The sequence below is a fragment of the Eretmochelys imbricata genome, chromosome 1 (genome assembly GCF_965152235.1).
Source record: "Eretmochelys imbricata isolate rEreImb1 chromosome 1, rEreImb1.hap1, whole genome shotgun sequence".
In the NCBI taxonomy this organism is placed as follows: domain Eukaryota; kingdom Metazoa; phylum Chordata; order Testudines; family Cheloniidae; genus Eretmochelys; species Eretmochelys imbricata.
Window position 1 is genome coordinate 38,354,914 of NC_135572.1, and position 16,911 is coordinate 38,371,824.

Below are 16,911 nucleotides of genomic sequence, written 5' to 3' on the forward strand. Positions count from 1 at the left end.
AGCAGCACGCCTGCATCAGTGGAACTGCACAGCTGTTGCCATGTCTCTAGAAAGCAGGATTCTCGTTTTTGCTCTAGGTTTGGTGTTGATTTAATCTCCTTTCCTATGGACCAGCATGGCAGTTAAGATCTATTTTGGCCTTTATGCTAACTTGCCCTAGAGGTGACAGCTGAGGATTGGTGACAGGGAGGTTGTGGAGGACCATTGTATCTGGAATTGCCTCACCTTGTTGTGCCAGGTTTTGAGGACATGGTTCAAGGTTGATTTTATTCATTCAGGTGTTTTCTGGAGGGGGAGTGTAGGGAGATGTTTTGGGCAGAAAGCCCTTTTTGTTGATGAGTTAATTCTAATTGTATGTTACATTTAAAACTGCATTTCATTTTATATATGCTTAAAACTTACAAGATAATCGTAAATCAGATAAATAAATGTAACATGTTTAAATCGTAGTTATATTTCACCATACTTAGCAAAAGAGACTATTCTTATTTATACAGCAAGGTGCAAAGCAGCTGCATTTGTTTATTTTCAAACAAGTCTGAACAGTTGTATTTTCCTGCTTTAAAAAACGAAGTGTATTCCTATCCCTCTCAATTCTTAATGGCTGAACAGGGTTGTCTCCACTTACAAAAAAAACACCTTTGGACTAATATCAAACTTGTGAAGTTTCAGCCCAAAACTAAATCTTTTCAGGAAGTTCTAAGTGCAAGCACAAGTTTATGATGTCTGGCATGGAAAATCCTACTCTATTAAACAATTGGTCTGTCAAATCTGTTATCTTGCTGTGAGAGCAGTAGATCAGGACCAGAAATGCTAACAGAAGTTGAAATCTTGCCATAGGAACAAGAAGATATTAAGCAGGCTACCTGTGATTGCCCAACAGACTTAAGAAAACTGATCCGAAGTAGGGAGAACCAGGCAGTTCATGATTTTCAAAGATACTATGTGGTATTCAAGAAGAGTGTTATCCCTACTTCAGACTAGGATGAGGCATTTGATCATTCCAAAAATAATTGGACAATTGATCTGTCAAGCATGGGTCAAATTATTGTCAGATGTCAAAAACGGTGAAATATTTTGAAGTGCTAATTTATTAGAACAGTAACAAAAAGGTCTCCAATGGCCTTAGTCGCAGACAGATACTTATGCGTAATTACAAGAATAACTAGTTAAGTAACTTGTTTTAACTCAGAAAAATGTGAAACAATGAATTTCTAAAAGATGAAAGAAAAAATGAACTGTTACAAAATAAAAGAAATTAAATTAAACAGAAATGGAATAATACATAGCAACAATAAAAGAAAAGTAATTTTAAAATGCACTTATGCTAAGTAGGCAACAGGCCAACTCATTATGCATCTTACTTTTCATTATATTTTTCTTTTTTGATTTCAGCTGCTTCATCTATATCATTGTTGTCATCAAATTCATCCATACCTCCTCCTTCCTTTTCATAAGATCAATATTGATTCATCTGCCATTTTCTTTTCTAATCTTAAATTGTGATACACAGTCACTAGCTTCTCAGCACTAGAGGTCTTCCGTCCATTTCTGGATTTTGAATGGATGATTCCCCAAATTGAACAACGTTCTTCCATACATGAAGTAGTACAGATAGTGTTAAAAGAATTTCTGCCACTAGAGCTAGAGTGCAAAATGGACCCCAGCCTTTCAATCATGATGAAGTAGCAAGCTGTCTTGATTCAGCTGCTGGGATTGTACTCCATATTGTTCTACGACTGAACGAGCTGCTTCTCATTTTATAATTTGCTACTTCCATCAGAATTTTGTTTGCTTGGAGATCTTTTAAAATTTGCATCAGTCACTACAAAGTCACAAACTGAATCAAATTCATCAACAGAAAGGTCTTGGTCCTGGGAGCGTGGGTCAAGAAGGTAGGCAACATTACATGGAGGTATTTTTTCAGTGCTATTATTTTGGTATTATCTTTTTCTCTTACACTTTTGTAAGTGGACTGTTCAGTATTCTCACAAATGTTTCTTAACCTTTAGGATCTTATTCTCGGCATCAGACAATGTAGAACGATCATTTTTCTATATTCTGAATGGGTTGAGTTTCGCATCCAAAAGATATCATCATCAAGAATGTCCGTGCGGTTTACTCAGGAGCAACACCCAGCCACCCCTTTTGGAACAGCAGCTGGTTGCAAGAAGGCTGTTAGTATCTGAAGATTTTTGACACATTTAGTAGATGCCCCTTAAATATGACAGGGCTTACTTAGTGTAGATGAATTGAGTGCTGTACTAAATAATGCTAAAAAATGACTGCTGGTACTTTGGCTTTTTAAAAAAAAAGTCAAGAGAGAAAAAACACTGACTTGATGAGAAAGTTGTCAGATATTGAACATAGCTAATGGAAAGCTGCATCACGTGGGTTGCACGTCTGTAACATAAAAGATGTGGTTACTCATTATCAGTAAAACCCAAGCAGCTTTCATATTAGCATTATTGTCAGTCACAACCAAAATAACCTTCCATGGACCCAATTTGTTGTTTTTAAACTGGTCAGCAATATATTGGGCTGTGTGGTGGTGCTCAGTTGTGCATTGGAATGGGTAAAATACTGATTGTGACATTATTATGAAGTTGAAAACACCCTCATTGCGTATAGTGCTCCAGCCATCAGACATCATGGATGTGAGGAGCTTGACCAATAAGAATGCCAAATTTTTTTTTTTTTGGTCCACTTTGGCATTCAGAAAACATTCTGCAAGCCATACTTTGTAAACTGTGTGCAGCTTGTGAAAAAATTCTAGAATATAAGGATTTTAATCTATATGAAATGGTGGGTGTATTGCTGGCATAAATACCAGTGGTCAAGTTTATGTTTCTGGTCACGGGACATTCCATGCAAAAATCTCTTGATCCCAATTTGATGGATATCTGAAGGCTTTTCAGGAGTAAGGCGTTTTCAGTGCTGAAGCAGATGGAGTAGTAAAATTCTTATTAGAAGAAATGGAATTAGCTTCACTTTCATTGTCGTTCATATCACTGTCTTCAGCAAAAGACTCCATGCTTCACGCTGCTGCTGCCAAAGATGAAATTAGAGAAGAATGCAAAGAAGAAAACAAATTTTGATCCAGACTGGTTTTCCCGTTCTTTCTGTTTGAGTGCAATAATCTAGTTTTGACAATAGGTCGACAAACATCACAAAAATGCAACAAGTGTTTCTCCATTCTGTCTGTGTCACGCTTTCAGAAGAACAGAACTTGCACTTGACTTGAACAGTTTTGCCGTACAAATTATTTTGGCTTTCCTTGACTTTATAATTTATTATGTCACTGTTAATGTCTCACTACTTCTGGAATGCTCTCTAGATTATGAAGTGTATCTCATATTTCAATTATCAGTATCCACTCATATTGATTTCTAACTTCTGGTATTCCAGAAAATTCCAGCGCATCAAAATGTTTTTTGGGCATGTTGCCCCCCTCTGCAGGACCTTTACAGACTCCCAGATCACATGGAGGGAGAGGTAGACAGGCGACTCGCTTTCTGCAGCAAATTCAGTAGATTCTTAAGCAGCCTCAGGGGGAGGAACAGAGCAGAAAAGGAGGAGCCTTTATATTCAATGCAAAGCACAGAAGAAAAATAAGGCATACATGGAATCACAAAAATATTTCCAAAATTCGCACACTTGTCACCGCATTGATGGCCTAGTACAAATATTGTATGTATATCTTTATTTGTATACTAGAAGATTGCAGCCAATCAAGATGCTCAACTTTCAGTTGATTCTCCTTTTGTCCGAAAGGTGACATTAGTATATAAGAGAGACAAGATGGGTCAGGTAATATTTTTTCATTGAACCACCCACTTTGTCTCGCTAACGTCCTGGGACCAGCACGGCTACAACACCACTGCATACATTCACATATAGTAAAGTGAATGATCAAGATATTTAAGTAGATATGCTAACAGATGGTACCACCATGCTGTCATAAAGTAGGCTGCTGCCTACATCAGGGCATTCTTGCTGGAATACTTGACAATATTTGATCATGGTCAAATAGGCAGTCAGTTGATATTATTTGACTGGTCAATTGGATCAGCTTACTAAGCCTACTTCAGACTTTCCAAAAGAGTTAAAATTTTATTAGTGGAATTTTGTAGGTTATATTTAAATAAGTTGTAAATGATTGTATCTAATTATGATTATAGACTAAGAAATAGGTTGATAGCACCGGTCATTATTTAAGTGAGTATTTTGGGACATCGGAGAGTTCAACCAAGACTCCATGTCTTCAGCAATTTCCAGGCCACAGAATTTGCTACAGAAGCCAAGTTTGTATTCTTAAAAGAATGTTTTCTATCCCATAAAATTATTTTTTCTGGAAAAAGTGGGGGGCTCTGCTCAGGCAAGATTACAACATGTACAGTAAATATCCTTTATTGTTTTTTATATCCTTATCATTTATCCCTCTCCCCCCGTCTGTATTTTTGCTAGGGTTCAGTGCATATATAGGAGTTGGATTTTTAAAAGCACCTGAGGTGGTGTAAGAGTTCAGGGTCCCACTGACTTTCAGTGGGACTTATGCTCCTAAATCCCTTAGATGCTTTTGAAAATCCAGATCCTCCAGCATAATGTGGTCATTTGGACTGGACTGCTCACAGATTCTGGCTGCCATGTTGATATGCCTGCCCCTGGAGAATAACCCTGATGGAAGGAGGTTCCTTTGGTATAGAGGCTCCTCCACTTCCTTGTTCTCTCCCCCTTTCCTTGCTGCCAGCGTAGTGTGTAGTCTTAAGGTAGTCTTAAGCAAACAAATACCATAAGAAGCTTGCTGCCTGGACAGCTTCGTTTAAGAGTGAGCTTGTAGAAGCCTAAAGGACAATAACTGGTTAAATGTGAGGGTAGGAAACCATCCTATGGGAACAAAATGTTCCTTTTTTCAAATGAGATTGCAGTGCAGCAAGGACACCCAATCTAAGGAGAAGCGTTCATTACAATATCTGGAAAGATTAAATGTTTTATGAAAGGATAAATGTGCTTGGACAAGCAGAATGGTAAATAGTCAATCTTAATCTTTGCTAAAGAATTTTTGAGCTGGAAGCTCAAAAGAACGGTCATTTCCACTAAATGTTTTAATCTTGGGAATAGTCTGATTCTGAGGTTCTCAAACTTCATTGCACCGCAACCCTCTTCTGACAAGAAAAATTGCTACATGACCCCAGGAAGTGGGACCGAAGCCTGAGCCCTGCCCGAGGCAGGGGGGCCAAAGTCTGAGGGCTTTAGCACTGGCCAGGGGGCCTGTAACCTGAGCTTTGCCACCCAGGGCTGAAGCCGAAGCTTGAGCCCCGCTGCCCAGGGCTCAAGCCCTGGGGCTTCAGCACTGGATGGTGGGGCTTGGGCTTTGCCCACTTTGGGGTCCCAACCCACAGTTTGAGAACTGCTGGTCTGGTTCTTAGAGAAAATGCCATTCTGCATTTTAGCCTTGGTATATGTACTTCATGATAAACAAAGAGATGGCTTTGCAAATAGTATCATGTGCAGCTTATCAGGAAATCTAGATTTCTCTGGCTACTTGGGTCTCTAAGGAACATAGGGGTGATTGCCAGTCTATGAAAATACAATGTATACGAATTTTTGACAGTGAAAGTGATGTAAGCTCCTTAGGGCTGGGGCTGTCTCTGTATGTGTTCATATAGGGCCCCGCACAATGGAGTTCCAATTCTGACGGGGGCCTCTGGACACTACTACAATAACATTAGACAAAATTTAGTTAAATCTAGAGTTAGTTACAACTATTTTTCACAGACTCCCTAACGTGTGCCTTACAAGAACTTTAGACTTTTTTTAAAAAGTTAGAAAATTGGGGAACTTCAGAATTAAAGTTGCATTTCATGAAGAAGTGCTTCCCTGCATTTATTCACTGGGGAAGCAAGGGTTCGTATGCACATGGATGGTCTGAATGTGTATTTCCTCTAAAGAGTGTTGAAATTAAAAACGAACATTAGGAAACAATACAGGGCTTTTAGAGTTCAGGTTGTACTTCTTAAATAAGACAGTTTGATGTATAGCTTTTTCTAAAAATCATGTATTACATTTTATAGAACATTCTGGGATCACAGCATAATAAACTAGCAGCCATATCTCAAGTGACATATAGAACAAAGTTTATAGTTCAGAATAATTAAAATAAATATGAAACATTCACAACTGGCCATTCTAATATACTAGAATGCATGACCATCATGTGCTCCAAAGACAGTACAGAATCTGTAGGTGTACATGGCATTTTACAAAAAAAAGTCAATCGCTGCCTTGAAAAACTTAGTTAAACTTGAATATTGTAGATATGACCATTCAAATGGAAGGAAATGTGAAAAATCTGTGATGAGATCATAATATTTATTGCACTATAATCCATTGAGGACTGTAATTCTTAGAAGTAATTTTAAATCACAAAATTAAGTTTCTTTTAGGGATTAAACATATGTATTAAGTGTAAATTACTATTTGTAAAAATCTTAAATAGGAAACCTACAGATTTGGAAAATTTTATAACTGTTCTTTTACATCTATTCTGTGAAGTAGGTCATACCTCACAACTCTTAGAATTAAACAAATTTTTGTTTGTTAATTTTACTCAATATTGAGTCTTAATTTGTCTATTTAGCTTCTGGATTTAGTAATCCTTAAATTGAAGTAAAAAGAAATACTAGAAAATGTGGAAGCTCTCAAACTGTCCTAATTGACTTAGAGGTTCATTTTTACTTGATCTGCATTTAAATTATGCTTTTTGTTTCTTCTTTAAAGAATAAAGGTTCACTTCAGTTTGAAGACAAATGGGATTTCATGCGCCCCATTGTTCTGAAGCTGTTACGCCAGGAATCTGTCACAAAACAGCAGTGGTTTGATCTGTTTTCGTAAGTGGTTTGTTTTTTTTTATTAAACTTCCAGTTCTTGGGTAACAGAATGGAAATAAAACTATAATATTGCTTATAACGTAGAAGTCAGATATAGGAGGGCCATGTAGAAATGGATGCATTCACAAGATAAAAGAGAGAACAAAAAATACTAGTTAATTCCATTTCATTAAATAGTAACACTGACGTGTCTGCTTCTCTTGAGTACGGTTTTGTAGAGTTGGTGTTTTACTGAGACACAGGCCTCCACAGATAGAATACAGAAAACAGCACAGCTTTCTTACTGTTTTTACAATTTTGTTCTACCTCAGCTGAAGATGATAGGCGTATTTTGTAACCTCTCGCAAACCTTTCACTCTAATTGGAAATGGGGACTAGATATTTTGTAGTGCTTTGACAGTAAAGTCTGCATATGTGATCAATCACTTCATACAGTATTACTCTGACAATAAATGCATATGACTTACAAGTGGTTTAGCTTGAAGCTGATTGTTGCGTGCCCTTCAAAAATAAAATTATAATGCAATTTTAGTGATATGATTGGAGTAATTGTGTGCTTTTAAACATAACCTTTATGATTTTTTTCCTGACACTGATTGCAGAATTATACTTTTAGCTCTTTTTTTTTATTCCAGTTTTACTACAGTACAAGGAGTAGATAGTAAACCTTTCATTGTATAAATCAGGCCATCTCTGCTCTGTCAGCTGAAGTTAAAAATGACTTACGATAGATCAAAAATTAAGATTGAGCTTGGGGAGGCCCTGTTTTAATTGCAAAGTTCTAAAAGTTGTTGGTTCCAGCACGGATATCTTACACCAGCTCCTGTAATGGAACATAGGCATCTTCTGACATTCCAGCTACTGGTTCCTTTCTGACCCTGATCAGAGAACAGTGTGGTCTCATATGGATGAGGAGTATTCAGAGATCTAGCCCTTGTCTGCATGGGAAAGTTGCACTGGTTTAACTTTAATATGCTTTTAAGCTGATATAGTTAAACCATGCTTAGACATTCTTAAGCTGAAAAACATCACTTCTCTAAAGAAATGAGTGTGTTTACAGAAGAGTTTGCATCAGTATCACTATATTGATGTAAATCCACTCCTTAGATTATGCAATACAACTTTCCCATGTAGACAAGGCCGTAGTATCCCAAAAGGTAGTAATGAATCAAAGTGATGCTTGACACAGCATGTTTTAGGTGACCCATGATGATGAAACTGAAGGCATAATTTACCTGCAGTATCTTTATTATTAGTGATGAGAGGGAAGGAGCCCAGCTTGACTCTTAACGGCCAGGTTGTTTTCTGGACTGGCAGTGTGTGTGGCGAGGGAATTATGTTCATGTGGATGGAATTAGTGATGCAATAGTGCCATTTTTGGTTCCTTTTCCTGAGGAGAGCCACACTTTTAAAAGCCACCCATATCATGGAACGTTTCTTGACTAAACTGACAAAAGTGCCTCTTGAGGTCCCTGATTTACCTGTAAGCTCAAGTTTCTTACAAGGAAGGTCAATTTCCAGGCAGTAGTGATTCAGCTTACTGAACAAGTAAGCTTCAAGCTGTAGTGCAGTGATTCAGAAATTTTTTACAGTTGGGACCACATCTTAACAGAGTGTTTCATGTAAAGCTCTCATCTTGCTTAGGATTGGTCAGTGTCAGTGTGGCAATGACAGCAATTGCTTCTAGGTAAAAGTAAAGTTAGAAAAGTATTTAGATGTTTTTAATTTAGTAAGTGTTCCTGGCCCTTTTGAAAGAAAATAAGCCTCCATTTGTTCTTCATTTTACTCTCCCTTTCCTCCCATCTGTTCTTTTCCCCTTATCTCCTACCAGGTGCCTGGACATGCTTCTGTAACCTGGTCCTTTTCTCTCTTACTGTCTGGTTCTTTTCTCCCATTATGTGTTTCCCTACCCCCAGTTCTGTTCTCCCATAATCCTTGCATGTGTTAATGATCTCCCTGCTACCCCCAGTTCCATCCAACTCACAGCTGTCCTTTCCCTGATTCCTTGAATGTATTGCTTGGCTACTTGTTTACCTTCTCCTTTGCTTCCCTGGATGTTCTCTTTCTAAAGAGAGGAGGCACGAGTCTTATTGGCAGCTCTTGGGTTCAAGTGGTGGCTGTAATCCCTAAGCATATTCTCCTCATATACAGGATGGCTTCTAGTGGAGGCTTGCTCCTTTTCTGTTTCCAGCTGCTTCTGTAGATGTCAAGGCTCTTTGCAATAACTGGAACTGAGGCTCTTTGCTCACTGGAAATGAGGCCCCAGCACCCTGATTGGTCAGCAGTAACGTGAGCCACAGTTTTGAGAACTGTTGATTTAGAGAGAGATCCATTTTGTACCATTTCTAGACTCCTTCAGAAGGTGATGATAATCCCACCTTAATCAGTCAGTCACTCTGCTGATGTTTTCCCATGTCTGCATGCCACTCCTGTTAGTCCTCCTTCAGATGTTTCATGTTAAAAAACCAACTAAAACTTCCTTAAAAGCGATCCAGCTGTTTATTTTGGTACTAAGTGAGTATGTTTTGCTGTTTCCAAAAGAATCATATTTAAAATGTCTGAGTCAATCTGTTAGACTGCAGCATATTGGTGCTTTAAAGCTTGTAACGACTACTTCTCGTCAAGTCTGCTACATTAGCAAGCTTCTAATCTGTGGCCATCGAGGAGATTTGCAAGATAGTCATACGGAGTTCTTTGAACGCATTCACTAAATGGTATGGTATTGCTTAGATTTGGCCTCTAGATATGAATTAAGACTTGACCTGTCAGTGTTATAAAGCCCCTTCCCAAGAGAGGTTTGACCAAACATTTCTTAAAATATTTCCCAAATAAAATGAAACTACATCCTCTTCCTGTTTTGAGAGGTATCCTATTTCTCTCTACATAAAATCTCTTGGTTAGAGCCCCAAAATTGCCTATAGAGCCCAAAAATTGCCTATTTTCCAATTCAGTGACAAGATTGCTTTTTGCTCTCTGCAGTGCCTACCACAGTGGGTCATGAATCCTGATTGGGGCCTTTAGGACTAAAGTAATACAAATAATTAGTACTAGCTTATGATTCTGCTTGTTGGGACTAGTAGCTTTAGAACAAATTAGCAGTTTTAGAAGTTGGTGTTCCCACCTTGGTTTGCAAAGGAACAGACTCAAGTATCAAGAGTGTTGATACTTACGTGGTGAATATCTTCAGAAAGTAATAAGTGAATGAGTAAATCTTTTTCTTGTCTGAGTACAGTAGAACTTCAGAGTTATGAACACCTCGGGAATGGAGGTTATTCGTAATTCTAAAATTGTAACTCTGAACACAACGTTGTGATCGTTCTTTCAAAAGTTTTCAGCTGAATGTTGATTTAATACAACTTTGAAACTTTACTATGCAGAGGGAAAATGCTGCTTTTAACCATCTTAATTTAAATGAAACAAGCACAGAAACAGTTTCCTTACCTTGTTGATTTTTTTAAAACTTCCCTTTATTTATTTAGTAGTTTAATACATATTGTACAGTAGAGTATTTGCTTTATTCGTCTCTGCTGCCTGATTGCGTACTTCCAGTTCCAAATGAGGTGTGTGGTTGTCTGGTCAGTTCGTAACCCTGGTGTTCGTAACTCTGAGGATCTACTGTACCATTTTATTTATTTTTTTTTCATTAAAACAACTGAAATGGTGGAAATTTGAAAGTTCATGTATAGCGTGGATTAGTTCTGCCTTTAAATGTTTAGTTTTGATAACTTAAGTAGGAACATTTTGGAGAAGGCACTGTAGGAAAATATATCAAGTTCAAAATGCATATTGAATCTTGCAACCAGCTCCACACAGGTGGATGATGGAATCCCATTAAAGGCACTGGGTTTCCATGTAGGCATACGTGTCTGCCCTTGTTGATCCAATTGCAGGACTAGGACCTTAGTGTTCATAATGGTGCAGCTGTTTATCTGTGCATACCAAATGATAGTTTTTCACTATGTCAAGACGCTGTGGAGACCATCTTACTTGTTGGGAGTGGCAGACAACCTTTTAGTTGAGGACAGAGGGTCAGGAGATGTAGGCTCATTTCCTGGATCTGCCACAGAGTTACAGCATGATCTTGGCCAAGTCATTTAAACCTGCTGGGTCTCCACTTTCATCCGTCACTTTTATCCGTAAGTGGGGCTATTTCACTACCTCAGAGTGATGCTTTATGAACATGAGTGATGCCTCTATGGTATATCCACATGGAAGGTGAAGGACAAAGTAGTACTGCAGTTCCTGACTTTATACTGCTTGACTGCCAAATTTCAGTGTTACATCTAATATTATTAAGGCATCATTTTGGGTTTATGAATTTCATTTTTCAGGGTTTATTTTTAGAAATTTTTGCATTTTATGTAGATGTCAATAATTGGGAAGGTTGGGTGCTTTCTCTTTTTATATGCTGTAATGAATAATATATATTAAAAACATTACTCATCATATACAGTAATGAGTAATCTCTCTGTATTGTTTCCTAGTGCACTTTAGCATACTACTGTTTCAAAAGTGCTATGTTAAAGCATACTAGGGAATCTTTAGTGCTTACCAGAAAGCCTACACTAACCAGTAAGCATACAACACTGTTAGTGCTTCAGAAATCACGCCTCCATAGACTGAATTACTGCTCCGTGTAGAAAAGCCCTCAAATACAAGTACCCATTTCTGGTGTGCTTTGGATCAACACCTATTATTTATTTGTTTGTTGTTTTATTTTTTTTTATTAGGGGTATTTATCAGATAAACCTAAAATTACATGTCAAAATAGTTTATGAATGGCTTTCTAGAAAAGAGGAGGGCATGTGCCCTCATTCATAAACAGTCACTGTATTGGTGGGATTTCCTATTTAGTGTGTGGAATGTACACACGCTTCCTTTGGGGAACTACTTCAGTATAACTGTTTAGACTTTGTACATTTCTGCATTAAATTGTAAGTGTAGTTCTTACTGAAAGATGTACACACTGTTTTCTAGGGATGTGCATGCAGTTTGCCTGTGGGATGACAAAGGTCCAGCAAAAATCCATCAAGCTTTGAAAGAAGACATCCTTGATTTTATTAAACAAGCACAGGCAGTAAGTTCTCAACCTTCAACAATTTACACTGTCCTTTAAAAAATAAAATTATAACTGTAAACCTCTTTGGATCCCAAACATGACTTGTTCCAGTAATTTCTAACACAATGGAAAATTGCCTTTTAGGCATTGGTGGACCTTGTTTTGAATGTCACAACTGTACTAAAAACTTTTTAATAACTGATTCATTTTATTCTGAGTGTTTACTTTGGCCAGAAAGATTAAGTACTTCTCAGTCTGTTCTTGAGAATAAAGAGGTAATGGTTGTTATATACTGTGAAGGAGATTTGGCCATTATTGGATGAACAAAAATATTTATCAGGGAGTCTCCTTGGAAGTATTCCTTCACTCGCTTGCCTCTTTGACTTATAAATAAAAGCACTTACTGCTGAAACTTTGACTTGAGGCAAAGTTAAGCATCGAAGTGGTCTCTTTTTTGTATGATTAGAGAAAGAGCTGGAAAAGGAACAATAAACCCCCTTTTCTAGTTCCACTTTTTATTGCCTAGAAAATTCATTTCTGGGGATGTGATCTGCAAGCTGTCTAGCTTGCTACAGAAATAGCTAGAATATTCTAAATTTAGCCATCAGTAAAGAGACCTTTAATCTGATCTCTGATCTTTTTTGATAGGCATTAAAGATACTTTAAATATTTTTCAAAAATTACTAATATTTGTTTGACTGTTAGCTGTCAGATTGATAAAGCCAGAATTTGTGTTATATAAGAAAATGTCTGGAAATAAAGATTAACTCTTAAAAGCAAGGAAGTTATTTAATTGTTTTAGCTGGCTTCAATACTACACTAGCATATTCATGGTTTTGGTTAAGAAATGGTCAAATGTATAGTCTTCTGACAGAATACTAGTGAGGTACCAGCTTTACAAGCTCCACAGGCTATTTGTATTTCAGTAGCTTTAGTCTACTGTTGACTTGACACCTGGTTTTGGGAGTTTATTCTAAATTAAAATACATATGAAATAGTGTTGTAGTGTGCTCATAAGAGTTTTTGTAGAGAGTGAAAGATGTGCAAAGACAAAAATTTGGAAAAGTAAAATAAATCTAAAATGTGTTCCTAGAAATTTAGAAAGGGTCTTTTACTCAAACAAAGCCCTTTCTTTTCTAGGCCCAGATACAGCAGACTTATCCCTATCTGGCAAAGCTCTTACACATGCTGATGTCCCTTTGACTTTATTGGTACTTAAGTACTTGATTACGTTCTTCGTTGAATTGGGGCCATAGGCATGATCTGTAACGGTTGCTGTTTTCGTAAGCTTATGTTTATGCAGTGTCTAGCCCAGGGGTCTCAAACATGCCGATGCAGCCCGCCCGAGTTACTTCCTGTGGCCGCCAAACTCCCCTCACCCCTGCCCCTGCTCCCCCCTCCCCCAGTTATTTTCTGTGGCCGCTAAGCTCTCTGCCTCGCTCCCCCGTGCGCTGCTCCCTGCTCCCCTACCTACCTCCAGGCAGTTCCTGCCGCCAAACAGCTGTTTGGCTGCTTAGCGGTTTCTGGGAGGGAGGGGAGAAGAGGCGGGGATTTGGGGAAGGGGTTGGAATAGGGGCGGGGAGGGGGCAGAGTTGGGGTGGGGACTTGGGGGAAGGAGTTTGAATGGGGACAGGGAAGGGGTGGGAAGAGGCGGAGCAGGGGTGGAGTGGGGGCGTAGCCCAGTGCAGGGGCAGGCTTTAACAGAAGTAAATCTAGCTAAGTGCGTGTTTTGTCCTTTGAGTGAGGTGCATTACTGAGTGTGTATATTTTATTAAAACCGCCTGGAAATGACTTCATCGAAAAAAAGAACACTCATGGAAGAAAAGAGAGTTTTCCAAGACAAATGGGAGAATTTATATTTTTTCCACAGAGGTAAGAGATAAAATTCAATGCCTTATTTGTCAGCAAACGATTGCTGTTCCCAAGGAGTATAATGTGCGTCAGCACTACGACACGATGCACCGTGAAAAATATGATGCATTCACCGGAAAAATCCGAGAGGAGAAAGTTCAGCAACTTAAAGCAGTATTTGCCAAGCAAAGAAATTTCTTTTCAGGGATTAATAAGACTAGCGAAGATTCAGTAAGAGTAAGTTTTGTGGTAAGCGAAATGATAGCTAAATCATTGCAACCTTTTACAGAAGGCCTATTCGTAAAAGAATGTCTTATGAAGGCCAGCGAAATTTTATATCCTGATAGGAAGAAAGTTTTTGAAGGCATAAGCTTGTCTGCCAGTACAGTTGCCTGCAGGATAACGGATATAGCAGATAATGTGCAAAAACAATGGATTCAAATGGCAAAAGACTTCGAAGCATTTTCAATTGCTTTTGATGAGAGTACAGATGTATCAGATACCTCACAGAATGCAGTGTTCAATAGAGGTGTGGATTGCAATTTGAATATAACTGAAGAATTGCTAGACTTAATGCCACTGAAGGGTACCACAATGGGACGTGACATATTTCAAGGACTGGAAGAGTGCATTGAAAAAGTGGCGCTGCCGTGGAACAAACTCGTATCTTTGGCTACGGATGGTGCGCCATCAATGTGCTGTGAAAACGTTGGCGTGGTTGGATTATTGAAGACCAAACGGAGCAGCCTCAATATACCAGGAATTAGCTTCACCAGTATACATTGTATTTTGTACCAAGAAGCCCTGTGTAGTAAAAGTCTACAAATGAAGGAAGTTATGGATGTAGTTGTTAAAACTGTTAATTTTATACGTGCACGAGGGCTCAATCACAGACAGTTCACTTCTTTTCTAGCAAGTATGGACAGTGAATATGGGGAACTTCTGTATCACACTCAAGTTAGATGGCTGAGTTGTGGAAATGTTTGGAAGCATTTTTTTCCACTTAGTGGAGATTGATTCCTTCATGAAAACGAAAAACAAGGAGGTTCCACAGCTTGCTGATTCCACTTTCATCTGCAACCTTGCTTTTCTAACAGATGTAACTGATCACCTGAATGCGCTGAACTTGAAGCTTCTGGGTAGAAAACAGGTGATAACACAGATGTATGACAGTGTTAAGTCATTCAAAGTCAAGCTTACTTTGTGGGGGAAACAACTGACTGCTAACAGTTTGGTCCATTTCTCGACTCTGAATTCCTTAGGAAAAGTTGAACCCAAATCCTTGAAAGAATATGCAAATACTTCTAACTTACACAAACAGTTTGATGTGCAGTTTAAAGATTTCAAGGCACTTGAACCACATTTTCAACTTTTTTCCACACCATTTGCTGTTGAAATTGACAATGTTGCAGAGGAAATGCAGATGGAATTAGTAGAGCTTCAGTGTGATACCATTTTGAAGCAGAAGTATACAGATGTTGGAATTCCAGAATTCTACAGGTTTCTTCCACAAGAAAGATTTCCCATGTTATTCTCTGCTTCCACAAAGATAATGGCAATGTTTGGAAGTACATATATATGTGAACAGTTTTTCTCTTCCATGAAGATTAACAAATCTGTGTTAAGGTCAAGGCTCACTGATGAACGTTTGAAAGCAACACTGAGATTGGTTTTGTCTCAGGATATCAAACCTAATATTGATGCAAAACGTTGCCAGCTAAGTGGCCAAAAATGAAATGGCTGTCAAAATTAGCCCTAACTTTTCACATTACAGTTAAAGAAGTTAATAAAAAAAGTTAATAAATTAACTTTTAATAGCATACTATATTTTAATACTACTGTATTACTCTGCATTTTTTTCTGCCTACGTCCAGGCGCTTCCTGCTGCCAAAGAGCTGCTGGTGGCGCTTAGTGCTTTCCAGGAGGGAGGGGGGAGGAGCGGGGAGCCCACGTGCTCAGGGGAGGAGATTGGAGAAGAGGAGGGGCAGGGCAGGGCCTCATGGAAGGGGTGGAGTGGGAGCGGGGCCCGGGGGAAGCAAGAGGGTGGTGTCAGTGATGCGGCCCTCAAGCCAATGCACTAGTCCTCATGTGGCCCTCGTGGTCATTTGAGTTTGAGACCCCTGGTCTAGCCCCTTATGCCTAAATTGATTGTCCTAGTGCAGCATAAATGGTAAAAGTTCAGGTGTCTAAAGCCAGATCAGTAGATCACGGTAGAATTCGACTTTCTACTGCATGTAAGGTAGAAAATAGTCCTTGTGAAACTTTCCTGTGTAGACTGGCTATACTGATATGTCCCCCATGTGGACATTTATTCTGGTGTAAGAATAAATAAAACCAAGAAAAGCCAAACCTCTTCACAGGCAACATAACCTAACCTAAAAAAGCCATTCTTATACCAGAGTGGTTACATGGGGGATTATATCATTTTAAATTCAAATCTTAGGTTATAACAAAAATACTTGTACCATGTAGATAAAGCCATATGTTGTTTATGTAAAAACTTATTTACAAATGAGCTGCTCTTTTCTTCCAGAGAGTACTGAGTCATCAAGATGATACAGCTTTACTAAAAGCATACATAGTAGAATGGCGTAAATTCTTTACACAGTGTGATATCTTGCCCAAACCATTTTGTCAACTAGAAATTACTTTAATGGGTAAGCAGGGCAGCAACAAGAAATCCAATGTAGAAGACAGTATTGTTCGAAAGGTAAGTGACACTTTCTGATCAGAGTTTTTGTAACAGAACATAAAAGATTTAGTGTTTTTTATAGTATCGATGCATTCCACAGCTGAAAGATGAAATTGCACTAACCTCACAGTATTGGAGGAGTATCACTTTGCTTAAATCACCTTGCAACTTTTACTCCTCTTCCCATAATTTTCCTCTGCCACTTACCGAATATTGCCCTAACTCTGACAATTTCCTTCCTCTGTTCAGAGCAGCTCCCTGTGTTTTAAAATAGTTGTAGATCTCTGTAAAACGATTTATTTAACAAAAAATACTTCTGATCTTGCTCCCTTTGCAGTCTGAGATACAGGAGGTCAATGAGCTTACATTTACTGGACCATTAAGGAGTAGTAATGACATGTTACAGATGAAGCTCTAGT

The 16,911-nt window shown here is 38.4% G+C and overlaps 1 protein-coding gene across 6 annotated transcripts in view; it reads left to right on the forward strand.

The window, feature by feature from the left end:
- The window catches only part of CUL5 (cullin 5), an 89,459-nt gene that overhangs the window by 25,143 nt on the left and 47,405 nt on the right, over nt 1–16,911 (forward strand). Inside the window, exons 1-5 of one of the 6 annotated variants that reach the window (XM_077808840.1) lie at nt 1,669–1,895; nt 2,013–2,177; nt 6,781–6,890; nt 11,868–11,967; nt 16,334–16,510. In XM_077808840.1, the coding sequence (XP_077664966.1) occupies nt 2,106–2,177; nt 6,781–6,890; nt 11,868–11,967; nt 16,334–16,510 (459 nt within the window). In that variant the 5' untranslated portion in view covers nt 1,669–1,895; nt 2,013–2,105. Of the gene's footprint in view, nt 1–1,668; nt 1,896–2,012; nt 2,178–6,780; nt 6,891–11,867; nt 11,968–16,333; nt 16,511–16,911 lie in introns of those variants that run through there. The other 5 variants (XM_077808826.1, XM_077808811.1, XM_077808833.1 and 2 more) reach the window with 5 other exon arrangements.